The sequence below is a fragment of the Lissotriton vulgaris genome, chromosome 10, assembly GCF_964263255.1.
Source record: "Lissotriton vulgaris chromosome 10, aLisVul1.2, whole genome shotgun sequence".
In the NCBI taxonomy this organism is placed as follows: Eukaryota; Metazoa; Chordata; class Amphibia; order Caudata; family Salamandridae; genus Lissotriton; species Lissotriton vulgaris.
Window position 1 is genome coordinate 1,151,864,368 of NC_141698.1, and position 27,879 is coordinate 1,151,892,246.

Here is a 27,879-nt window from a genome sequence, read left to right on the forward strand (position 1 = left end):
GAGGCGAGAATTATCAAGTCCGCTGACCATGGCCCAAGACCCTGCCGCGTCAGGAATCGAACCCCGGTCCCGGGCCGACCTCTGCTTCCGGGTCTGCCGCCTCTAACCAGTGAGCCACACCACTCTACAATGGCACCAGAACCACTGAAAGCACGTTCGGAAAACACGCTTGCGAGTGGGCAAGACAAATATTTTACAGCCAGGTTGGTGATCAGTGGCCATAGAGCCATTTTCCTGTACCAATACAGCAATGGGTTCTTATCAACAAAGACCTCTGTTGGGTCATTCAGATAGGCCTGCACCATCAACTAAAGGTTCTCCACGGTTGCTCCGCTTTGCGTACCATCTGTGGCCTTTGAAGCACTGGAACAAGCAAACCCTTGATGAGTTAGCCAATCCGGATCCGACAATATTATGGCTGGGCCTGGTGCAGGTGAGGATGATGATACGGTTGCTGCTGGTGTCGTTAACGGCATTGAGGGAAAGTGACTGCCTTCGCTCACAGATTCAGAAGTGGAACTTGACGCCGGATGGCATGCTGAGTCAGTTGCACTTCTGCCGGCTCTTTGAATTTTCTGCCGATCTTTTTTGAACAGAGTGGCTGACACAGCTAGCCAATGTTTGTACTTTGAAACATCTGCTTCATCAAAAGGAATGAATGCTTTGCTGGCCACTGCCTTTTTGTACTGTGGATCCAGAATAGTAGCACAAATGTAATGTTGTTCTGTATGTATGTTTTTAAGCCTTTCATTGGCAACTAGGCAGCTTAATAAGCTCTCCGCCAACTGATATGCGTCTTGCTCTTCAGCATCATCTCTGAACGTTGAAGACACCGCCTTCAGTTGGTGCTCTAGCATGCGCAACAATGGGATAGCTTTGTCGAAAGAACAGTCCTCCCTACTGACTTCACGAGTGAAGACCTCAAAAGGACGAAGCATGTCTGTCAGGCTTTTAACTAGCTTCCATTCCTCCAACTCTAGCCTCATGTCTTTCATAGTAGAACCTAGTCGAAAGACATACTCATTGATTACCATGCACTGCTCAGACAGATGCTCAAGCATGTAAAAGGTTGAGTTCCAACGTGTTGCCACCTCCTGGATGAGTCCTTTGACTGGCACTTTACGTTCATGTTGAATGCTCCTAAGCTCCTTCCGGGCCTTAAAAGAATGCCTGAAATGTGTGAAGATTCTTCGGCAGGTGGTCAGTAACTTCCTGACTGTGTTTTCATTTTGCAAGAAATCTTGCACCACGATGTTAATACTGTGCGCCAAACACGGCACTCTGAAATAGTCACCTTGCTGCATGGCCTTAACTATATTACTGCCATTATCCGTGGAAACATAACCAACTATGTGATTTCTTGGATGCAGCCATTCAGAGACCTAACTGTTATACTCCTCCAAAATGTTTTTTGCAGTATGAGATTTCTTCATGGCAAAAATGGCTAATGTTGCATGTTTCCGAGTAGCTTGAAAAAGTGTGTCCAGGTCAACAACTGCACTTGACTGGTCTCTAACCCCTGCAAAAGAGACCCAGTGTGCAGTGATGCACATGTAATCAAGGTCTTGGCAACTGGTCCACATGTCTGTTGTCAAGTGGATAGTGTGAACAGCACTCTTCTGCAAAGCTGCCCCAATCACCTTCAGAACATCTTCATGTAGTGCTGGAACCGCAACTCGGGCAAAATAGAACCGGCTAGGAACCTTCCATTTAGGGCAGAGCGCTGCCACTAATCCTAGAAACTCCACCCCTTTGACGAAAGAAAAAGGGAGAAGGTCAAGCGCTAGCATTTTAGCCAGCTTTGCGTGGGTGCGTTCAAATGGCGCCTCCGACCAAAACATGCTTCTAATGGTGGGCTGGACCGTTTTACTTGATGATGAAGATGATGATGCAGACTTCAAACCAGTTAGGCTCATTGATGGACTTTTTTGCATTGGTGTCTCCCCCAGACTCTTAGTGTGCCTCATACTGTTGCTGGGGTAGAGGGTGTGAGCGCTACCACTGCAGTGCTGCTGCCAGGGATACTGGGTGTACCAGAAAAAATGTTGCTCGATTCTTGAATTCTCCCCTGCACAATCATCCCCTCGTCATCATCAGATGCAATGTGAATGGATACATTTGCATCAGTTCTACTTTGTTGGGCTTTCTCAATCTCACTTAGGTGCGTATACCACTGGATAGGGTGGTGTTTTTTGAGATGACCTCTCTGGCCTCTGGTACCATCGTTGGTACCAATCTTACCCCGACTAACAGATACTTTACAAATCGAACAAACGCCCATGTTTTTCGCCTTCGCGCTAACAGTAAAAAAGTCCCAAACTGGGGACTGGTGATGTCTGCTGGTGGCGGAGGTGCTACTTTGACTTTCAATGCCAGATGACTAAAAAAGATGGAAGCTGTAGGTCGTGTTGGTGTTGTAGTTAACTGCGTTGGTGGTGATACCAGTGCCACGCCGCCCATTTCCAGCTCAGACGCCATTCGGGATAGGGTCAAAATGTTTGTCTGTTGCATGCCCGCTGGGGCTGGAGTGATGACTGTGATGAATGGGTCGTCGTCAGACTGTTCATCAGCCGCAGAAGACACCACTTCTTGTTCGTTGTCATCACACATAAGTCGAAGCCTTGCGGGAACCTTCCTTTTAGGCTTAGCTACCTTTGTCGGCTCATGGCGTGCCTCACTGTCAGACAGCATTTGTGGGTTCCAATCAGGATCAAGGTCATCAGAATGAAGGGGGCTTGAAGAAGAACTTGTAGTAGCAGTAGCCCTCCTTGACCTTTTTCTTGCTTTGGATCTGGAAGACAATGGATCATCCTCAGGAGGAATGGCTTCCTCGGATGATAATGCTTGAATATCAATTTCCTGATGTGCCCCTACTTCTGAAGGAACAAGCGTTGTAGGCAGTTGTGCTGCTCCATGAACCTCTAGTTGCACCTCTCCATGCACCTGTCCATGCGCCTCTCCTTGCGCCTCTACTTGCGCCTCTCCTTGCGGCTCTACTTGCACCTCTCCTTGCGCCTCTCCTTGCGCTTCTCCTTGCCCATGTACTTGCGCTTGTACTAGTTGCACCTGTGGTTGTCGGTGCGGCTGTGGTTGTTGAACACTCGTCAGCTGAGTTACACCCGGCGTTGATTGGATGGTACTTTCTTGTGATGAGCCAAGATCACTGGTCGATGGTGATTGAACAACTAAAGTGGCTGCCGCAGCAGCACTCATGTTCTTGGACCTAACTTGGCGTGGTTGCACTGAGCCCAATGAAGTGGAGGTGCTGCTTCCAGCTTGGTCCCCGGTGGACACCGCTGCTGCTGCATGCGTAGTTTTTTTTCTCCCAAAAAAGGTGTCGGTGGGCACACCAGTCTCCTTGGTAGGTTGTGCCACTTACTTCTTCTGCTCCTTCTTACTGGCAGTGGCACAGGCAACTTCTTTCGCTGAGGCGCTACGGCCACCTTTCTTTGGGGCCATCTTCTTCAGATGTCGGAATAATAGGCCGCAGTTGCACAAGTTGCAGAGTTGTCTTGTCTGTGGCCACACATGACGTCACGTGATGTTGTGCTGCACACACCGCTGCAGGACTTCTTCCTGGCACTAGTGGTTCTCCTGTTGAACTAAAAGCAATGGAAGCCAGAGGAACCTCAGTTATACACCCCAAAAAGTTGAAAAACACACAAAAATCACCACAATCCAATGCCAATCATGCCCTCAATGATATTTAAATTCAAGACACGCCACAGAAAGACTAGGCCCATGCACCACTAAGTACCCCTGGGCATAATGGTTGAAAGCAAGGCAGACTGGGTGCAGGCCTGAACACACTGCCTGGCTTCAAAATGGCTCCTTGACTCCCACCACATGGCCAGGCCCTGCCTGTCCCAGGCCTCAAAATGGCCCCAACCCGCATGGCCGGGCCCCAACAACGCCCCAAAAAGTCGAAAAACACTCAAAAATCACCACAATCCAATGCCATCCATGCCCTCAATGATGTTTAAATTCAAGACACCCCACAGAAAGACTAGGCCCATGCACCACTGAGTACTCCTGGGCATAATGGTTGAAAGCAAGGCAAACTGGGTGCAGGCCTGAGCACACTGCCTGTCTTCAAAATGGCCCCTTGACCCCCCACCACATGGCCAGACCCTGCCTGTCGCAGGCCTCAAAATGGCCCCCAACCACATGGCCAGGCCCAAACCACACAAAAATCACCACAATCCAATGGCATCCATGCCCTCAATGATGTTTAAATTCAAGACACCCTATAGAAAGAGTAGGTCCATGCACCACTCACTACACCTGGGCCTACTGGCTAGTGAGGCTTTACAGGCACCCCAACGTTTTTACAAAAATCTACATATAACAGTGAGCTAACATTTCATGACATAAATGAGAATTAAGTAAAAAAAAAAATCACAGAAACAGTTGTTTCATGCACCCATGACTAACCCTGGGCCTACTGGATACTGTGGCTACCCACAATATATACTTTGTTAAAGTTGTGAAAAAAGTTTTAGAACTGTAGTTGCCTCAACTGCAATGCCCCAAACAAACACCACCAACTTGCTTGTAAAATCTCAAGTCCAAAAGTGATCCAAACTCCAAAGTCCAAAATGTCCTCAAATACAAATATCCAGCAGCAGCCACAAAAAGTAATCCTTCCAGCTCCAGATCCAAATCAAAAGTGACAAGGACATGGACAAAGCACTGGGAGGAGCCTGCTGGACAGGAACAGGAAGTTGGAGACTCTGGGGCATTTCCTTCCTCCCACCCCACCCAAAAAATAGACTCCTGCACCAAAAAGTGCAGCCAAATGTCAATCTTAGGAGTCATTCTTATCAAAATCATCAGTTTTACAAGGTTTATCCTTCCTGCGGTGGATTTCTTGGGCAGAATTGCAATTTTTGCAATTTCGGGAACATGAGCTGTTCAAATCTCCCGCCGGAAGTCAGCTGCGCGCCGCATCTACGTGTTCGGAATTGTTTACCCCCGCAATGCGTGATCGCGGGCCTTTATGACGTAATTCGCGTTGTCAAACTCTCGCTGTGCAAGATGGCAAGCCGTGATAACGTAATTGCTTTCGAAAAACTCTCGCGCGATCATGCAGCAAGATCGAAAATGGCGCAGCACACGCAAACCGGGATAAAAACAACTCGGCGGACTCAGAATCACGGTAAGACAACGCAGCGCACGCGATATTATATTTATTAAGCGTGACCAAGCAAAATAATTGGTAGCTCGCGAATTCGCTGATTTTTGCGCAAATTCGCGCGATTCCCGGATCACGAAATTGCCAAAAATCCACAAATTCGCCCGCGAAACGGATTTTACGCCCATACTTAATCACCCCCCCCAACATCACATCAGGTGTGATTAGTAGGGTGATGCGTGTTTGGAAATATGCCACGCAGATGGTCACATGGATGATACATGCTGTCCTGTTTCAGATTATTAGATGCTAGGGTTTGTGTGTGGATGATAACAGACATAACTGCATATTTATTCACTGATACTGTTGACTTTTCCCAAAATTATTGGTTACATGCACATCAAGGTGTAATGGGCAACTCACACCAGGACTAATGTAGAATACTGCAGAAAAAGTGGCTTAAGGAAACTTTGCTGCAGGACACACAAACACCAGAGCATCTAAATGTGTGATGCTCTGGAGGCGGTAGGGGCTTTTATATATGCCCCATAATGTTTTTCAAAATGTATTACATTGCGTTAATATTTGTCATTTTTGTGGGCACATCTAGCTAAATAAAGTTATGTGACTGAGCTGCATTTTCAAAATGTTAAATAATGTTCAAAACATTTGTCAAAAATTGCGTTGGTTTGCTTCATTTTGGTATTATGTTTTACAATGTTGTGCAATGTTGCAATGTTTTTACATGGATTGTGTGGTACTTTAGTGCTCCAAATATTTCTGTGTGGTGCTGTGAGGATGTGTGTGGTTTCTAGGTGAGTTGTGTTGGCTTCTAGCGTGTTGCATGAACAGGCGCCACGCAACAAAAAGTCACCATACTAAATATATGTTTCAATAAAATGTTTTGTTAATGTACAATATAATGTCATAGTTAAACAGTTTCAAATATATATGCGCAGCATTTCACTAAATATATTTATTTCTTTAAAAAAATATATTTTTACATATTTATACTATTTTTTTGTAGTAAACAATTATGTGGTAAAGGTTTGCGTGGTAGTAGCATGCATGGTAAGGGGAAGCATGGCAATTGTACTTATAATGTATCCCTAAATATCTTTGTGGTACAGACATGCGTGGTAAAGACATTTATTGTACTGCAATATGTGTGGTAAAGACTGCTTGTTATGGTCAAGCGAGGTAAGGGCATGCGGGCCGGTAAAGACACACATTGTAACATAATACAATCTCCATTAAAGGAGTCCATTGCTTATTACATTTTTTCATAGATCATGAAAACAAATCAAGTCACTTGTAAAAATCAATCAAGTGACTTTTAAAGCACAACTTGTCACCCGTACGGGTCTCAAAGCACTGGGGAAGGGGGATTGCTGATCTGTCTCAGGCACTGTGGTTCAGTTGAAGAGCCAAGTTTTGAGGTACTTCCTGATTTGGGGCAGTGACTAGGTACAGAGGCATGAATTTCCAAGTCTTTGCTGTGGGGTAGGAGAAGGATCTTCCCCTGGCCGTGGTTGTATGGATATGTGGGATACCAGGCAGGGCCAGTTGGGGGGAAAGCCTTCATCCCATTGTGGAAATTGTTCTTGGAGACTGTGGATTTGTTGGTGAGGGAGAGGATCAGCTGGGTGTCATGGGTGTAGGAGACGATGTTCAGTCTGTAATTCCTGACAATGTCTGTGAGTGGGGCCATGTAGATGTTGAAGAGAGGGGGGCTCAGGGAGGAGCGCTGAGGAACTCTGCAACTGATCTCTGTGGGTCCTGAGTAGAATAGTGGTAGCCTGACTCTTTGTGTTCAGCCAGTAAAGATGGATCGGATTTGTTCCAGGGCTTTTACACGGATGCCAATGGTGTGGATTCTTGTGAATAGGTTGTGGTGGGAGAAGGTGTTGAAGGTGGATGAGAGGTCCAGGGAGATGAAGGCTGCAGTTTGACCTGGTCACGGAGGGTGTGGACCTCTTCTGTGCTGGTGAGTAGGGTGGTCTTGATACTATGGCTGCTTCTAAAGTCAGATTGGGAGAGATCCAGGATGTGGTTCACTTTGATGAGTTCAGAAATGTGGGCGTTGATGACCTTGGATGGAAAGTGGAGCAGAGAGATGGGTCTGAAGTTTTTGAGGTCCTTCAGGTCAACAGAGGGTTTCTTCACAAGGGCTTGGTCTCTGCATATTTCCAGTCTTCAGGGAATTGTGGTGGATTGACAGAGTAGCTGATGGTGCATCAGAGCTTGGGGGTGGTGGAGTTGCAGGCTCCTATGAAGATGTGGTACAGGCAGGGGTCCGAGGGGGATCTTGGATGGATGTTCTTCATGATCTTGAGGGTGTCGTCAGTGTTGAGGGGAGTCCAGCTGAACCCAGTCTGCTGCGGGTCGGTGTCGTTGGGTGTGGTGTTTGCAAGTGGGGTGAGAGGGTCTTGGGTGTCAAGGCCATTGAAGCTGTTGTTGTAGATCTCCTTATTCGTGTGGTGGAAGAAGGAGCTAATGTTGTTCCAGAGATCTTGGGAGGGTGGGATGCCTGCTGTCCTTGTGCTGGGTTTGGTGAATTCTTTGACCGTGGCAAAACATTATTTGCTATTGTGTTCTTTGCTGTTGATCCTTTCTTGTAGGGCTGCTTTCTTTGTTGTTCTAACAGGGTGGCGAAGTGCAGTGACAGCGGTTTTGAAGGCTGAGTGGTCTTCCAGGGTCTTGCTGCTCCTCCATCTCTTTTTGAGCCCTCTACAGGTGCATCTGGACTCATGAAGGGTAGGAGAAAAACAGATGGATTTTTGGAATGTGACTTGCCTGGCAATTTCTTGATGAAGCCAGTTTCTCAGGGCAGTTGTAGATTCATTGGTAGAGGTTGCGAGCTGAGGTACAAGCGTCCGCGGAAGCTGGAGGAGAGATTTTGCTTAGGGAGGTGGTGAGTTGTTCTTTGGTGACCTTGTTCCAGCATCTGCAAAGGTATCGGTGGACATGGTGGTATATGGTGGGTTTGGTGAAGGAAAAGTAGATGCAGTAGTGGTTTGTCCAAGGCCTCTCAGAGGTGTGGGTAAAGGAGACATCATTGCTGGAAGAGATGACGGGGTCAAGCGTGTTTCCTGCTGAGTGGGTTGGAGAGGTGTCCTGTTGAGGGAGTCTGACGGTGGTAAGGTTTTCCAGCATGGATGATGTGTTTCTCTCATTGGAGTTGTCCAAGTTTAAATTGAGGTCACCAAGGAGGATGTAGTCGGAGGAGGCAAGAGCATGGGGTGGGATGAAGTCAATGATGACGCCACTGTAGTGTGGACAAGGCCTGAAGAGTCTGTAGATGAGGGTGCCGCAAAGAGTGGTGTTTGGGTTGGTCTGAACCTGGAAGTGGAGGGGCTCCATGATGGCTTCAGGGTTGTCTTAGAGGGTGGTGTTGCAGAGGGTGCTTTTGTGTACCTTTGCAATGCTGCCAACCAGTTTGTGGATGCAGCCCTTTTGATCTTGTAGCCATCTGCTATGGCAGTGGCGATGTCCGGGGAAGAGGTGGAGTTCATCCAGGTTTCCGTGAGGAAGGCAATGTTGGGGTGGATAGAGTCGAGTAGGTCCCAGACATCCACAGCATGTTTGAGGAGGGAGCATGTGTTGAGCAGGATAGAGCTGAGGGAGTCTGGTCCAGTATGTGTCAGTCATACAGTGGGTGGGGCTGGTGTCCAGTGGCTGGCAAAAGTGCAGTGGCAGTGTTGGCAGGAAAAAGTTTCCTGGGTCTCATTCGGTGATGTCTGGTGGCAGGCGGTATGGTGTCTGGTGTTGAGGGTATGGCGGGTGCTGCAGTCATAGCGGTGGATGGCCGAGGACCAGGGTCCATGGTCCTGGGAGCGTTACAGGTGCCTTTAGCACACCAGTGGTGTGCCCATGCTGCAGTGACCATTGAGTAGCATGAGGGGGAGGGCTGGACAGAAGGGAGGTAGGAAAAGTGTTAGAGCTGCACTGGAGGGGTGGGGCAGCGAGGGATGAGCAGTGGTAGGGACATGGTAAGGAAAAAGTACAAATGTGACAGGAGGAAGAGTGGAAAAAAGAATAGCAGAAAGTGAAGAAAGTGACAGAAAATCTGAAGATGCACAAAGTGAAATAAAATTACAGAAAAACAGAAAATACACAAGGATGAAAAAAGAGATCAGGAGAGGGGGCAGAAAGCAGAGAGACAGAGCAGTCAATGATGGCAGTCCTAGTCAGTGCACCCCAGCCACATGTGTCAGCAACCACTCACTGGCAGTCTCTGGTGGATATTCGGCACTGCAGGGGTTAGCCAGAGGGGGCAACAACAGCTTACCAGGGGCACAAGGAAGCAGTCTCTGAGCGGTAATTCAGCCCTGCAGGTGGCAGAAGTAGGGGACCACAACAGCCTGCCAAGACCCAAGAAGATAGTCAGGGTGGACATGAGTACACTGCAGGGCCACCAAGGCCCCTGTGGGGAGAAGTGTCGGCTGGCAGCAGTGACCCCACCCCCACCCCTAAGAAAGCACCTGTGATGGAGGCTAGCTCCAGGGCCTGAGTCCTGGCTCACAGCACACCACACCTGGGACACTCCCGGGAGAGACACCCACAGCAGGCAGTAGTTATTGGGGCTGGCGCTGCAGTGGCAGCTTCCTCTGAGCGACCCGAGAACTTTGCTGGACCAATGGTGAGGTGAGTGCTCCATCAGACAGCCTCCCAGCTATGCTGCCCGTGTTAAATGGCAGCAGTGTGCAGCGGCAGCAGAGCAGAAGAGAGAAAGGGAAATATGGGGAAGGAATCCTTCAGGAGGTCCAAACAAGTGATGGAGTAGGTCCTAGGGCTGGTCAAGCCTCAGTGGAGAGCCACCATCTTATGGCACTTTATGTTCATGTGAAGTGAAACCACCAGTAGCAATGACTGGATAAGCCGAGTAAAATAAATAAACTGATTCAAGCTTAACAAGTACTTGCTTGAACAAGACCTTCTCTAAGAGGCCCTGATTTCAATGCTAACTCACTCTTCCTACAAAACACCAAATGCAAAAAGGACCTGGCTCAATGCTGGGTCACGGATGTGCACATGGGCAGCTAATCCCTTGAAAGAACAGAGGAAGAACTTTGGGGATCTCCCAAGGCCATTGATATGCATGCAATATCAGATGCTATGTCATATGCATATTAATGACACCGCCTGAAAGTGAGAATTAGGCTAGCTCATTCTGCCTCATCCCACAGCACTAGACGGAGTTTGTCCAACAGGGCATTTAAAACAAATGTGTGCCATCCTAGAGGGAAGCAGTTATAAAAATAATGTATTTACTCTATGCATCATTAGAACATTGGAATCATCTTGGGAGCTCCATTGTAAGATAATGGAAAGTGTCACAACTTGTAACGGCCAGTATACACCTTCTACTCCAGCATTCCAATATTTGTCTTTCTGTATCTCCCTTGTAATTTAGAACATCCTACCCTCAGTGGGTGGAATATTCTAATAGCCTAATAGCCCTTCTGGCTCAGCCTATACTGGTTGATAAAGGCCCTCTCCCTCATTATAGGCCCTTGCCTGTGGCTTAGGCCTATGGTTCAGGTTCAGAGCCTTTAACAACCAATGTAGCCCCAAGGCAGCAGAATATATAGCTATATAAGGGCACTGGTGACACTTTTCATGACATATTTAGAGATGATTATGGCAGGGAACAGTTTAAGTTTGTATTTGGATCCCACTAATGTCTTGCAAAGTTGTTTAATCTGCTACATATATTTTTAAACTAGGATCCTTTCTAAATAACTCAGTAAAAAAAATATAACATCCAGTCCCCAGAAGCACATATCAGAGGTGCTGATTATGATGTTGGTGGGTCTGACACTAACGGCATGTTAGTGTTGGAACCACCAACATCCGCCCCTGTACGCCGCCCCCAGCATTAAGATGTGGTAGGCTGGGGACCATCCACAGCACGTTTGACAGGCCTCAGGAGCCCATCGGTGCATCGGAACAAAGAATAATCCGCTAATACGGCCAATTCAAGCTCTGCTCCACTTTTGGGATTACGACGGCACTTTCCAACAGCCTTTCTATGGAAAGTCGGTCAGAGAGTGTCTTTGGGGGCCCCTAGCAGAGTCCCTTCCCTTGCCCTCCACTATAGGGCCTCTGGGGCACCTATGGTGTCCCTTAACATCCCCGCAGTGTGTGGCAGGCTCCACATGGTCAAAAACAAGGTTGGTGGAGGGTCTAAGGGGAACATTATTTAAAGACCAAAGGACAGACTAACCCCTTATTCACAATATAACAATACAAAAAGGACTGTCAATGGTCTGTACAACTAATGAGGGCTCAGGATCAGTCCAGGGGTACCGACGGACAGAGCGGGGCCTCCAACCCTGAGCAGTGGCCAGGAAGAGGTGAGGCTTTCTCCCAAGCATTTTTGGGAAAGAATCCTAAATACTTTATGAAACAGACATCCCCCGTCTGGAAAATCCAATGTACGGTAGGATGTTTTGTACCATTAATTTGTGTTAACCTTTGCTTTTTTCACTAAGCTTAGGTCAAGCTTAATCCCAGTAGTGTTAAAGAGGTCCTGACAAAAGCCGGGTAGGCTTAACTTTCCTACAATGGCTGAAACATGTTGACCAAACACCATCCTTAATAGACAGTTATTATTTCAAACTGTCTCACACTCATTTTAATTTTGGCACCATGATTTTCCCTAATAAAACTTTCCTTAAATCATGGTAGCCAATTTTACATCTCACTTTTTGATTCTTTTTGCACACATTTTTTCTCACTGCAATTTAACATCCCACACCATTTCAAACTGATTGGACTTTTGGTACGATCCATCACTGGTGGTTCCTTGGGTTTGGAGAAGCACATCATTCCAACAGGTGTGTGAATCCTTAACCGGACCATCTTTGGTTCTATCCCAGATAATGAAGCTCTGTCATATGGGTGGGCTGCTGGGATTCATTTCCTATTTGTTGTACACACTTTACAGGTAGACACAGAGCCCGTCACATTTTTCTTTTCCCCCATTAGTTGCACAGACCATTGACAGTCCTTTTTGTATTGTTAGGCTCCACATGGTACCTGCCAAAAGGTACAGAGATGTCAGAAAATATCCATTTTACAATGTAAGCTTGTGCTGCAGGCCTATTCCACCAGCCTCACAAACTTCCATTGTAGAATGGATGTTTGCAGCCGCCCTATGGGCTCTTGCATCCTAGTTCTGCAAGACAGAACTACTAACCTAAGGTCAGACAGTTCCTACTTATGTCCAACATTGTAAAAAGCTCCAGAGTAGTGTGTGTGAAATGTGTATGAAGCTTATATAGTGCATGACTTACCCTGGGGCATCTCCGTGCTTGCTTAGGGAACCCTTCCTGGTATTCCCCTGTGAGATAACCCCAGCAGGGTATCCACAAGGTGAAAGCCAGGCATCCCACCGCGAGGGGCCGATGTGGAGATTAAGCAAGCTATTGCCCAGAGTCGCAGAGTGTGAACCCGTGAGTTGAGAAGGCACCGGAGCGAGAATTATCGAGTCCGTGGAATTATTGAGCCCAAGACCCGCCGAGGCGGGGAATTGAACCCTGGTCCAGGGCCGAACTCAAGCTCCATGTCTGCCGCCTCTAACCCCTGAGCCACACTTCTCCACAAGGTGAAGGACCACAATGCAGTGCTTCATGTGCATATATACCGGTGTGACTGGTGGCTGTAGCCTTGCATTGTGCCACTTTGTATAAGAGGCACGGTGTCAGAGGATTAGCGTATGCAATTTCCCAATGTTTATTTATTATACAACTGGACTTGGTGCTGTGCTCTTGTTCAGGGATGTATGCAGTTAAACAAAGATTTCGGCCTATGCTGATGATATCCTAATTTATATGGCTAATCCTATTACGTCTCTTCCCCCCTTTTTGAATGAAGTCCTTTAATACTCCTCTGTTTCGGGCTATAAACTTAACTTATCTAAAACAGAGGTTTTATCGTTAAATTCTAATTGCTATCAATACATGTTTGACTCAACTGATTTTGCTTGGTGTCCTTCCACAATTAAATATCTTGGCATTTGGTTTTCCTCCTCCCTTAATGAGACTCTTAAACGTACTTTTGCTTCCCTCACTCAGAAGATTCAATCCCTCCTCCAAATTTGGTCCCCCTTATTCTTATCCTGGTGGGGTTGACTTGATACCATTAAAATGATGATTACGCCCCATGTCCTCTACACTGTTTCGATGCTCCCCATGACAATCCCCAATTCATATTTTACACGATTAAATTCCATTTGCTCCAAATTTTTGTGGAATAACAAACACCCCCGCATTGCATTACACAAGCTCATGCGCCCTAAAAATAAAGGTGGGGTCCGTTTCCCTAATTTTAAAATGTACCACTCTGCCTTCTTAATTAAGCAGTCCTTTTCTTTAGCATTTGACTTTATGGATGCTCCATTACCCAAATGGATTGTTTTTGAACATTAATTGTTAAAGGATTTTTCATTTCAACATACTGTTTTATGTCCAATTGTTAATTTTTGGCTAAACTCCCAGTGTTAAAATATTCACAAACTCTGCTACATGATGTACTCTCTAAAGATTTATCTCCTCTCCAGTGTTTTCTGTCCTCCTGTGTCTGGTACAATAAATTCCTCAAGTATAAAGGCAAGTCTTTCTACTGCAAGTATTGGAAAGAGAAGAATATTGTATTTGTTCATCAATTTTTCTCTACTACTTCTATTCTCTCTTTTTCTGAACTGCAAACTTTATACAACTTACCTGTGTTGTGTGCTAAGGAATATACAATTATCACTAATGCTATAACATCTCACTTATTAACTTTTACATCCTTTGATGTCCTACCATCCTTTTCCCCCTCCTCTCCCCTATACCCACTGTTCTCCCTTTCTCACCCTAAAGCTGCCCTTGTTTATAAAATGTTGCTATCAAATATTGTTGATCGGCCTAAATCTGTTACCGAGCTTGCTTGGGAAATTGATTTGTCCGTTTCTTTATCTGTTGATGTGTTGAATCATATCTGGTCCAAATTATTTAAAGTTTCAGTTGCTGCCCGTATTACACAATCCCAATTTTTTGTCTATCATAGAGTTGTTATCACTCCTGTAAATATTGCTAAGTTTTCGCCTTCCTCTACGACTTTTGTTGGTTGTGTTCTTCTCACACAGGTACACTTAAGCATCAACTATATGATTGCCATTTTGTTTTAACATTCTGGATCTCTGTTTGGAAACTTTGCATGCGCATATTTCATTGTTCAGTTCCTTTATCATTTTTAAGTGTATTTTTAGGTTCGACTCAGAAGATGTAGATATTGTTCCTTCTAGTGCTAGATTATTTGATCTCTTCATTGCTATTGCGTTCAAAGTGATCCTTTCATGTTGGAAGGATACCTTCAAATTATCTATCCTTACATGGTGGAACTTCATTTGTGATGAACATAGGATTGCTATTGCTTCCTCCTCTTCAGTCTCCTTAAAAATTAAATCTGATCTTCTCTGGCTCCCCTTTTCTACTTATCTTTCGTCCACTTCTCCTGACTGAGGTTGGGCCATTTTACCCTATTGTTTCTACTCCTTTTTTCTATGACTATGATTTTCTCCTCCTCTTCTTTCTCTTCCTGTTTTTTTCCCCTCTTCCCTTCTTCCTTCTTTTTCTTTTCCATTCTTTCCTTTTTCCCTCTTCTTCTACTCTCCTGATGAACCGTCATTTTATTGCCTAATGTTTTATTTCATGCGGTTCCTATGTAATGTTTTATCACCTTGTATTATATCTTGTTTTTCAAACAAAATAAAAAAACTTTCTTAAACTGAAAAAAGGGATGTATGCAGTTGTTTTTCCAGCATATTTAGTAATACTACCACACATTTTCCTTAGATTTTCAAAGTATTTCTCATAACTCAATCGTACCCCAAACTATGTCCCAGGCTGTCCACTGTGTGTGTAGCTTTTCAGTTTGCTATACTGTGTAGCTGTTTAGTAGGGTACACTAGGTAGCTTTTCAATTGAGCCATCTGTGTATTTTAAGAATCATTTCCTTTTCTTTGAGGAAAGTATGCGAAATGCCCTAAAAAGTATTCACAATGACATGGTATGATGTACACAGCCAGTCTGACATGTTGTAAACATTTTTTTGCGTGAACTGCATCTCCATGTACATTTTGACGCAAGGATAAATTTTGGACCAGAAAAAGAACAATGACACGAAAAACAGCCGCTCATGATCATGATCAGATCATTCACGCCCTTCCTGTTCTCCCATAATAGGATTTATACCTGAACTAATGCTCTTATTTAGAATTTTATATGCAGAAACAATGGTCCCTGTGGCGACCAAGAGTGTATAAAGGAACATGATATTAGTATGTGCAATCGCTATGATTTACAGGGTTAAATTGATGTCAGAAGGAGAAGAACTGTACACAACTCAATATAGGGTGAAGATAACAATAGTTTATATAATCATAATAAAAATAGTTTTTCAATTGAATGGTGCATTGTTTCCCCAGTGAACATGGAACCTATCAAAATTCATGAAAAAGGTGATCCCAGAAAATTGTATGGTGGGAGTGGTTTGCTTTATTTTTGTCTGTAGAAAGCTGGGATGTGCTCCAAGTTCCTTTGTGGAAGGGTTCAAGTTAAGATTCATTTTGATATAAGTTGGAGCCGCTGCTGTGCCTGATCAGGTACAGAATGGTGCTACAAACATCAACTAAAACCTTTACATTAGCTGTGGGGACATGCTCCATGGCTCCTAATCCCATATGCCCGTTGTTTTCACCCTCTATGTTCATCTCCCACATGCCTTCTGTCTTTCCCACCCTGCGACCCCTCTCTCTGTCTCTCTGTCTGCAGTGAGAGCTGCCCTCCTGGATACAGGAAAGTCCTTCTGAAGGGACAGCCATAAGACAAGTCTCTGTTATTATAACATAACATAATATATGGGCCCATTCTCTTTCTCCCTCAGACCCCTCGCTCTGGCTGCAGTGAGAGCTGTCCTCCCGGATACAGGAAGGTTCTTCGGAAGGAACAACCCATCTGCTGCTACTACTGCACTCTCTGCCCAGAAGGAGAAATGACCAACACAAGCGGTAAATATTAAAATGAATTGCATATCCCAAAAAATAAAAAAGTCAGGAAAGCATAGGCATAATTTCAGTGAACAATTGCAGAAGATTCTGAAATGAGAGAATCCTGAGATGTGTTTGAAATGATAGTCCATGCTGGGGTCCTATGTGGTGGTTGGCCAACCCTGTAATTTAACTATTTACCTGCACCCAGGATTGAGAACACATTTTTTATGCCATACTCCGGAAAGTTCAGGAGAGAGTCACACCTAATTCAGGAGTAAAACCACTTTCACTGAGGCAAAAGATCAACCAGGTCCTCATTTTCCTGGTCACAGCCATCACAGTAAGATGTTACAAGAAAGATAAAACATCTTTCCTGAACTGAAACTTTTGGGAATATTCCTTAAAGAGAAAAGTTAACTTTAGCAGACTGCATGCTGGGTTAGATCCTTGTACCGGGTGCTCATGTGTGACATTTTCCTTTTCCTCCTGGCCTGTGGCACGTCAGGGTCACTCCTATTTACAGTTGTATTTCATGATCTGCTGTGGATTGTGTACCCTGATTGTATCGCACAGTTAGGCAAGGAGCCCAGCCCAACAGTGTGTCTTTCACCGAATGCAACTTGGTGCTCAATGACCTGCCCTTGACACAAGAACTTTGGGCAAGACATGAATGTGTGTGTAATTGATCCCTCAGTAGATTTACCACTGCAACATTCATTCAATCGGGAGTTTCACTGTGTTTGTGAGACAACTTGGTGACACCTTTTTGTTTCTTCCATTGAATATTAGGATGAAGAGATTTTCTCTTAACATCATATGGGGTGGAGAAGTGTGGCTCAATGGTTAGAGCAGCAGACCCTGATGCAGAGGTCTGGCCCGGGACCAGGGTTCAATTCCCACCTCGGCGGCTCTTGGGCTCAATTTCCCCAGACCTGATAATTCCCGCCTCGGTGCCTATTCTAATCATGGGTCCCACTCTGTGACTCTGGGCAACAGCTTGCTTAAGCTCCACAATGGCCCCAACAGCACTGGGATGCAGTCTTCACCTTGGGGGTGCCCAGGAGTGGACATTTCACAGGGAAAAGCCAGGGTGGGTTCCATAGCGGTATGCGTTACAGCTCCAGGACACCTCATTTGGGGTATTAGTGCGCTTTACAAGTACAAATTACATTTAATTACATGGGGTGCCCCATTCTTTTTTGTATGAATCTTTTTTATTAGATTTTCATTAACAATACAGACATAGACAGTTTGCATTACTTTTTGTAATAGCCATTTGGTTGGTACATTAATAGTGCGTATATAGTGATACAGGTTCAATCAGAATGGATACGTGTACCTGTCAGCAACTTGCACGTGTGACTGCTGTGTGTGCATGTGTCTCACACATCAATCGCGAGTGCTCTGTAATTTTATTTATTTATTTATTTAGGAAGTTTTCTATAGCGCTGTCAAGACCCGGAGGTAGCAGAGCGCTTTACAGTAATAGAATGACAAAAATCTGTATAAACATATGCAGAGGTTAAACATAAACATGAACATAACATATGTAACGTATAAGCATTCAAAGGGTGACATTGTAAGCGGAACATGGGTGAGTTGCCGAGCTTCTTTGGATTATGGGATTCACTGTAGTCACATAGTTCAGGGGTTGCTTGCTGACCCCGGTTATCAACGGCCAAGGGAGCGGATCAGGAACAAGGATTTGAGTTGCCTTTTGAATTCCACAAAAGAGGGAATAGTTCTGATGTGCGGGGGGATGGAGTTCCAGATTTTGGGGGCGTTTCCAGTGAAGGAGCAGTCCGCTGTTCTTTTCTTTCTGGTTTTGGGTAGGATGAGCAGGAAGGAGTTAGAGCTTCTCAGATTCCTGGCTTGGCCTGCTTTTTTGAGTTTATTTGCCAGGTATTCGGATTTGCCGGTATGGAGGGCTTTGTGTGTTAGGCAGGCCGTTCTGAAGTTACTACGCATTTCTACCTGGAGCCATTTGAGTTCCTTGAGTGCTGGGGAGATGTGATCCAATTTTTTGATGCCAGTAATCATTCTAGCGGCAGCATGTAGTGTTGTTTTGATCGGTGCCAAGTTCGATTTTGGGATGCCTGTTAGGATTGCGTTTCCATAGTCTAGCCTTGACAGTACCAGAGATTGAGTGGCCAGTTTGAGATCTTTGTTAGGAATGTAGGGTTTGATCTTGTTCAACAGTCTGAGGTTAAAGAAAGCACCTTTGGCTGCATTCTTGATGTGTTTTACCATGTTTAGTTTGGGGTCTATGATGATGCCAAGAGATTTAACAGAGTCGGCTAGAGTAAGATTTCCTTTAAGCGCATCGATAGCTTTTAGCCATTCGAAGATTTGCGGGTTGTCTTTCTTGTTCGAGATGAGGAGTGTCTCAGTTTTGTCTGGATTCAGTTTCAAGTGGTTGTTTGTCAGCCATTGTTGGACCTCTTTCAGGACAGCATTTAGTCTATGTATGTCAGTGAGAGAGGAAGTTTCCACATAGATTTGTGTATCGTCCGCGTAGAGGTGAAAGCGGATGTTGGCTTTTCTGAGTAGCTTGGAGAGTGGTTCCATATAGATGTTAAAGAACTGGGGCGAGAGCACCGAACCTTGGGGGACGCCCTTATTGACCTGTTGGATTTCGGAGGTGAAATTCTTGATTTTTATTATTTGTGTTTGGTTGTGTATGAATGAGGAGAACCATTTGAGAACTACTTCGCCGAGGCCTGCTCTTTCTTGAAGAGCCTTGGTGAGGAGTTAGTGATCCACCTTATTGAATGCTGCAGAAAGGTCAAGGAGAATGAGGAGGCAGCATTTGTCTGAATCCAGAGATCCGTGGAGATCGTCTATGATGTTCAGCATTGCTGTTTCTGTGCTGCATCCTTGTCTGAAGCCAGACTGGAGGGGGTCTAGGAATTTGATGTTGTCCAGATGATGAGTCAGTTGCAGGAGTACACATCGTTCCAATGTTTTGGCTAGTAGAGGGAGGTTAGATATTGGTCTGAAGTTGTTCAGGTCTGTTGAGTCAAGACCTGTTTTTTTCAGCAGGGGGGTAACATGCCCAATTGTTAGGCAGTCAGGGACTACTCCATTTTTTAGGGAGCTGTTTATGATTTTGCCCCATATAGGTGCAAGAGAGTGTTTCATTTTCATGATTAGTGAGGGAGGAATGGGGTCAGAGATATGAGCTGATGGTTTGGAGGACGAGATCAGCGAGAGTATCTCTGCGTCTGGGACGGTGCAGAAGGTAAGCCAAGGGGTGCTCAGAGAGCAGGGAGAGAGAGCCTGAGGAGCAGCCGAACTGGTCTTCTTGGGATGTGAATTCTTGGGGTCAAGCGAAAGTTCAATTTTTGTGATCTTTTCATTGAAGAAGTGGGCGAAATTGTCGCAAAGATCTTTGGACGCTAGCACAGAAGAAGACAGTGGTTTGGACGTTTGCTGCCTGATGATGCTGTAAAGTTCCTTCGGTCTAGTTTTGGCTTTGTTCAGAGCCTCGCGGAAGAAGCTGGATTTTTTGTTTTTGATGTGGTTGTTGTATTTCCTTCGGGCTGCTTTCAGTTGATCACGAAGGATGGCCGTTGGGTTGTTTCGCCACTTTCTTTCCTTGGCTCTTAGAGTTCTCCTTTTTGCGTTGAATTCAGCTTTGAACCACGTTCTGGAAGGGATAGCTCTGCTTCTTTTGAGCTTTAGTGGTGCAAGTTTGTCAAGTATGGACACTAGCTCGGAGTTGTAGCAGTCGGTGAGCTCATTGGTGGAAAGGTGCGCTTTATTGGCCGGAAAAAGAGAGCTTAACTGATCATCCAGGATATCCAGGGGTATTTGAGAGAGGTTTCTTATCCATTTGGGGGGGTCTTCGGGGGGTTTATGTGAGGTAATGGGGTGATTGATATGAAAGAGGATCATGTGGTGGTCTGACCAGTCGACGGGAAGGATGTGGATGATCGTGATTGATTTCTTTTGTGAGATGATAGCATCCAGTGTGGCTCCTTTGTAATGAGTCTCCTCTGTGCAATGTTGTTGCAGGTTGTTATCATGAAGGAGGCTGGATAACGATTGGATTAGGGGATTGTGTGTCTCATTCCAGCGAAGGAATACTATGTAGTGGTCTGTTAACTTGGAGGTGGGTTATAATGAAACAGGACAACATAAGACATAACAGGTGGTTGTGTAATAAAACTGGAGCTCTGCATGGTCCCCTTACTCAATGTGTCCCTTTTGTTGTCTCGTATAAAGGGGGAGTCTGGTCTGTGTCCAAGGGGTAGCATTGAGTAATGCATAACCATGTCCACTAGCTATTATCTCAGATCCTCATCCCCCTCACCGTCACTCTATCCCTTTCAGTGTGCGTTCCTAAGCGGTACTGTTAGTTGAGGGCAGAGCCTCTATATCTGTATTGTGGATGTTTTTCAGCTCAACTAGTACAGCATCCCAGCAGGTATCACGTGGGGTCTTACAGATACCCAGAGTTCCCTCTCATCGTAGTGCAACACTCGCTACTTTAGCTCATGTCAACATGGATCGCCTCCACACTAGAATGTGAGGTAGTACAGGAGCCTTCCCCCTCCTGGTTATCAATCTCTTAGCTACCACAAATCCCACACCCAGGAAGCTAAAACTCACTTTATGTTTTTGGCTTCTACGATGGAGGTGTAGGTTATAGGTCATCCATTCAAAGAGAAGGGTGCGATCCATGCATTGGGAAAGGGTGTCTGCTACTTCCCTCTAACGTCTGTAAGATGGAGCATTCCTACAACATGTGTAGCAGATCTTCATCAGTAATGTGGCAACGGGGCCAAGCGGCATCTATACCACAATTTATCTGTTATCTTTAGTGGGCAAGAGATATGCTCTCTGCATAATGTAGTTCTGTATTTGCTGCAGGCGTATGTTCCTAGGGTATGCACAGGGCCTTCCAGCACTGAGGCCCATTCGGGGTCCATGAGTGGGCAGTGTAGATCTTCCTCCCAGTGAAGTCGAAGTGGTACCAGCGTGATGGCAGTATGCTGTCTCAGGGAAGCGGCAAAACACTGCTTGCGATGTCTGCCTCACCCCATTATATGTGGGTACTGGATGAGGAGATGTGTTGGTGGCTCACTGGTCAAGTCCCCCCACTTGGAGGCAAGGGCAGCCAAGAGTGAAGGGTGTAACAGGAATTGGCCTGGAATCAACTTGTGCACTTTATATAGGATTAGGGTACCTTCCCGGTACAAGTATCCGATTTCATGAATCCCCGCCTCCCGACAGCCATGCAGCTCCACAGCTATAGTTGCTACATGTCCTCTAGGTGTTCTCTCCAGTGGTAAAGCAGGTGCATATGGGGTCACAATACGGGTGATATACAGACTTCTTCGGTAGCAACTGCATACCATGATAAGGAACAGTGACTCCGGTGGTCTAGCTTTTGCACAAGGGTGAAACAGGCTTGTCAGGGCAGTCAGGAGACAAGGTGGTAGTGTAGTCACTTCTATCACAGAGCTGGTGATCAGAAAGCCACCTTGCAACCCATTGCAGCTCTGCCGCTAGGTAATATTGTTCCATGTTTGGGGACGCAAGACCTCCCTCTTCTGTGGGCAAGTAGAGTTTCCTGATTGCCACCTGGTATCGAGAACTGACCGATAAAAAGTCTCTGATTGTCTTCTCAAGGGGAAGAAAAAAGGACGGGGGATGTATAGTGGTAGGTTTGCAAAATAGTATAGGAACCGTGGTGAGGATCATCATTTTGATGAGGGCCACCAGGTCTGTCACTGACAGTGGGAGCTTGCACCAAAATGACATTTGGAAACGGACGGTGGTCAGTGCTCTGCTCAGTTACCATCCAGTAGGTCTATTCTTATACCTAGATACCAGAAAGCGTCCACTTCCCATTGTACATGCCCCATTAAGGATACACGCCGGATCCTGGCATGCCTTTTTGAAGGGATATAAACATGAGTTTGTGGCGTTAACTTACAGTCCTGATAAGGAGGCAAAGTCTCCCTAACAATGCACTAGTCACAGAGAAATCAAGTGGATTACGCTAATATACACCAGGACATACTCAGCATACAATGAGATTGTGTGAATGCCATCCCCTAGTGGACTGCCCCAGTCCGCCTCGCTACAGATAGATTCTGCTAGTGGCTCTATAGCTGGCGAGAAGAGAAGAGGGGACAGTGAGCACGTTGTCTAGTCCCTATCCTCACTGAGATTGACTAAGATATATATAGAAGAAAGAAAAGAACAAATCAAGAAAGAAAAGAACCCTGCCATGGGTAAAAAGGGCCCTATTTTAGGGTCCTGTATAACAAAACACCTTGTGGACCAGAGGGCAGTGCCAAGTTAGACATTTAGAACATGTATAGTCCATGGTCTATGGTGTTGAAGACAGTGATCCCTAGTCATCTTTTGGATCGGCCCTTTATCCATCTGATCTAGCCCCTTTGTATTTAAAGTGTATCTCCACCTGACCTTCTATTCAGGCATTTGTGTACCCTGGTCAGGTTTTTAACTAGTGTAATGAAGTATGAATGATGTTGTATGATTGTGTTCTGCATGAGGATTGATGAGGTATGTGTGGTTGAGTGTGGGATCGTACAGTGAATTATGAATTATTTATGAATTATATTTTTGTTTGATAAAATCATCTAATCTATTTACTAAAAAACTAAATTAACTGCATAACAGTGCGAGCTAAATGATAAAAATGAAAAAAGAAAAAGAAAACTGGACTATACATGTTGTAATTGTCTAACTTGGCACTGCCCTCTGGTCCACAAGGTGTTTAGTTATACGGACCCTAATATAGGGCCCTTTTTACCCATGGCAGGGTTCTTTTCTTTCTTGCATTGTTCGTTTCCCCCTTACCTGCCTCCCATGTAGTATCCCCTGGGGAACCCCCTTCTTTGTTGTGAGATATATATGGGCCTACTCTTACCCACCCGGTCAGTTCAGTGTACAGCAGCCTAACCATGTGGGTGAACATGTCACCAAGGTCATATCATGCCAGGACGGTGAAAAGGAACTCACACCCCAGGAAGTCAAAGGCTTTTTTGAGGTCTAATATTAGACATCTTGAGTGTGTCAAGTTGGAGTCAAATGCAAAAGCATTGAAATCTTTTCATGAAGCTGCTGTTCAGATCTTTGTAGAATTTATAGTATAGCTCTCAGCTCAGGGTTTCAATGCTTTTGCATTTGACTCATGAGGGACAGCTAAAAACGACGAGTGGAACTGCAGCTTGATGTAATATTTGCAATGCTTTTGCATTTGACTTGTGAAGGACATCTAGTAATGACTAGTGGAACTACAGCTTGATTCAATGCTTTTGCAATTGACATGTGAGGGACACCTAGTAATGACAAGTTGAACTGCAGCTTTTTGTAGAATTATTTTGATATTGGATACTATAATATTCACTGGCAACTGCTAATCTTGTCCCATAATGTTTTGCAGGGCCTTTGGTTGGGTTTGTATTTTTACCCATAATAACTGTGCTTGGGGTGGTCCTAAGAAGATGCAACCATCACTGAATCGTTCAGCAAGATGTGCTCTTTGTTTTCAAGGCATCTGCTTGGTTCTCTCCCTACGTTACGAAGGATCACAAAATCATCACATCTCTCACTCCTTGCTAAATTATCACTTTCACTTTCGTGAAATGAATATATCCATTTTAGCATGTAGAGACAGAGATACTTATTATATTGCTAAAAATATATGAGGTCTCTGTTGGCGGAGCGAAGTTGAGGAATTCACGAAGTTTTTGTTCAACTTCATGGAATTCTGCATAGTAGTACTCCACCAACTACACCCACCCTTAGTTTTGAGAATGGCAGTCTGTAATTTAGAGTGGGTGTATCAAAGGTTATATTAGGTTGTGAGAAGATGCATCATATTATCACAAGGATGATGTCATTTGAGATGTCATCAGTGATTTCATCAGTGATGTCACTGACCATATATATATGCACTTTATCACGTGCAGCTCCCAGTTTGTAGTTTACTGTCTAGTCTGCCCGTGTGGCTTATGCTACATAGGCAGTACTATCAAGGAACTCAAACTGAGGATCCTGGAGCATCAACGGGCAATCGAGGAGGTAGACACGACATATTCGGTTGCCCGGCATTTTGCAGAGGAGCACAGTAAAGACCGCAAACTACTCCGATTTTTTGGATTGGACATTGTTCCTCCCAATATAAGAGGAGGTGACAGGTTAAGAAGACTCCGCAGACTCGAATCCAGATACATTGTAGATCTCTCCACTGGGGGACTAAATAGCGGTGAGGAATTAGCATGTCATCTGGGCAAATAAGACTATAGGCAAATGAAATTCTCTTAGGAGATCTAGTACAATAACTGTCAGTCCAGCAATCAAATGTACATTCTGTCTATAGTACTTTAATTAGTCCACTGCAATACCGTATTTCCATAGCTATGATCTTGACTTTGATTTTGAATTTGAATTTGATTATGATTTTGATTGTGATACCCCTTTGCAGATTATGACAGGCTACCAGAGGTTTTGTAAATATGTAGATATGTATATGATAATATGTGTACATATATGAATAGAATTAGCCAGTGTGGAAATATGACTTGATGTGAGAAAGCTCTAGTGATAATAACTAGTCACCGGATGTCATTTGATATCATAAGGGAATGTACTTCATATTAGTTGTACCATGATTTCAGATGTATATACTAGTATCCAGAATCGACTATAATTTAAGTCTGTGGAGCTCCCATCTGGCCAATCTAGTTCTATTATTGACACATACATACCCCGGAGGTTGTCTTTAATTTTTCATTTTTCCTTTGTCAACCTATTGGTTTTGAATGAGTGTTCTTCAGTTACATACTCTATGGAATGAATTCTTCTTCTTTTTTATGTCTTGATGAATTTCCATGATGAACTTTGGATCAATTCCATATGAAGGATGCCACTACTCTTTCTTTTTATGTGCCTGTTGAATTGCCTTATGAATTGCACTGTTTGTTTATCTGTAAATAGGACATTGTACATTATAACATAGGACACTAGCCGATCCACGGCTTTATTTCAACGTGAGGACATACACGGATGAATTGGATAAGACCCCCATAAGGATAAAACACCGTTCCAATATGGCGCCCATGGAGGCAACAGGGGTATAGTCCTGTGTTTATGTCAATGTTCATGAACTTGTTTATTTAATGGGATGTCTGAAATTGATGAGTGACACACTGACGAAGGCTCACGCCGAAACGCGTCTGTGCTTATCTGTTCCCTTTAATTAAAAACTCTGGTTGACTCTTGGATTACGAGTGCTGCCTCTTTCTTGCAAAACGAAGAAGAGCTCTGAGTGACAATATATATATATATATATATATATATATATATATATATATATATATATATATATATTACCTACTGGCGGTCGCCAGTAGGTAGTTATAGTTAGGACCTAGTTTCCATAGGAAATCCTCAAAATTCTATTTGGAATAACTTTGGCCCTGGTTGAAGAATCTTAGCGAATTTCTCAAAGAAGATGGCTCGGTCCGCTGCGCTCCTTCCCTAAAAGTTTGGGGGGGATTGGTCAAGTGGGGGCTGAGATAAAAGGGGGGTCCCAAAACGTGTTTTCTCCATGTTATTTTCCCTAGGACCTTTAGACTCGGCTACAGGTCGAACGGGTGAATGGATTTATAAGAAATTTGGCAAAACTGTACAGTCCGGCTCGCAGATTACGCATTTTTTGGAATGGTGTAAATCCATTCAGTAGTTGCTGAGGAAATTAAAGTTAAAGTCAAATATATATCTATACGCTCGCACGGGTGCGTGCACTCAAGCGGCTGCGCGCGCAAGCGGAATTTTGCTGCGTGACGTCTGTTAACGTTCGATTCGAAGGAAATCAGGAAGTGTTGACCGCCATTTTGTCATTGCGAGTAAATATATTGTTGATTTCAAAGCGTTGGAACATGGAAAGGGGAGAAGGTAGAGATTGTTTTGCTGCGTAGGTTTTCTCAGGGTGTGCAGTAAGGCCCTTAAAGGCGAAAATATATATATATATATATTTTTTAAAGTTGCGTGGTGCACGCACTCGGTCGCGCACACCTTTTTACAAGAGTGTGAAAATGGAGATAAATCAGAAGTTTGAGTGCTTAGATATAAGGTGGGAGAGGGAAGTCTTGATTGTACAGGAAAACCCCAACTAAGAAGTCCTGAGGAAGGTGCCACAGTATCAAGTGCATAGCACCGAAACGCGTCGACGCATTTCCGAACGAGAGAATCCACTTTATGCCTAAAATACACATTTGATGTACATGTATTGTTGTTGCACTTGTGTAAGATTGTACATGTCACTTCAGGCTAGTGGATCCAGAAATCCATAGTGGTAAAAATATCTAAGTGCCACTGTTTTAAAAGGGGTCTTTTGCTTTGTTTCATATGTTGATTTTGGTAACAAAAATCTTTTTTGTTGTTTATGATATATAATGTGTTGTGCATGAACTTGTATGCTCGATTACTGTATTGTTCATTTATATCTCATATATTACCTTTTACTTTTCAGGGAAAGTTCCTTTGAAATTTTAAATGTGTACATTTTTATTGTAAAATATCCTTTTTTTAATAAAAAACTAGATTGTTAACAAATATCTTTCTTTGTGGAAATTATTATGTAAATCTCTCCCCGCCGGACAGTGATCTATAGTAGTCTGTAATTTAGATGCTATAGTGCAACTGTATGGGTATAGATATTTTAGACTAACAAACATATCCCAGGGATTTCCCTCTGACTTCTTGGCTCTGAAAAGAGCCATGGTGTTAATTGAGTGTTTTCTGCATTTATAAGTAAGTACCGATGCAGAGCCTGATGTTGCAGAGGAAGATTCTGTTTCCTTCATTCGTGAAATGAACACCGTCTCTCCTATAGACGTCTTGCATGTGGTATCGCAAGTTGTTGTGGTAAATAGAACCCATGCTATAATCTCTGAGGAACGCAGAAACAGATTTATTTACATGTTTCCTTGCTTTCTCAAATTGTGCACAATGTTGATTGGACCAATTCCATTTCTGTCTTTGGCATATATTGGAATATACTAAGGCAGATCGAGGAAAAAGTGTCATCAATTGTTGAAAGGTGTCTTTTAGCAGCATTTCCAGACCTACCCCAGTGATTGTGCCTAGATCGTTCCCACCACAGTGCACAATTATAAGGTCTGGTTCTGGGAGATGCATAAAAGTTTTCACCAATGGAATCAATTGGTGACATTTCAATCCTCTTTTGGCAATCCATGTTATGTGTACATTTGGTAAGCCGAGGTTGCAAATTTGTCTGCTTACTGCATATTTTTCACTCCAGTGAATATAACTGTGTCCTATTAGCCAGACCTTCATTTTCAAGGGATTTATAGTCGTCCTCCGATCGGTTCTGGAAGTGGAATGGTAGTTAGAAGTTGAAATTCTAAATAAAGAAAAAGGAAGAGGCTGGGTGTGGTTTAAAAAATAAAAATGATTGGTTGATTGTAAGAAGTGGAGATTGAACAGTACGTTGCATGTTAATGTTTATGTTAAACGAAAAGTACTATTGGGTGTGAAAAAAAAGACATGTAACAGAGCTGTGGATTGGCAGGTGTTTCTGGAGGGAAAACAGTGTTGTTACTTTGCTGTAGAACGTTGAGATATGAACTTTTGACCTGTGCCTTCAGCCAGGTGCAGAATGAGGTGTTACCATGGAAACAGCCAGAGATGGCAGTGG

At 44.3% G+C, this 27,879-nt stretch overlaps 1 protein-coding gene across 1 annotated transcript in view; it reads left to right on the top strand.

Annotated features, from left to right (window-relative positions):
- Positions 1–27,879, top strand: part of LOC147689499 (vomeronasal type-2 receptor 26-like) — a 571,238-nt gene that overhangs the window by 262,297 nt on the left and 281,062 nt on the right. The window contains exon 5 of the mRNA XM_086939934.1: positions 16,070–16,193. Coding sequence (XP_086796060.1) covers positions 16,070–16,193 — 124 coding nt within the window. The remainder of the gene's footprint in view (positions 1–16,069; positions 16,194–27,879) is intronic.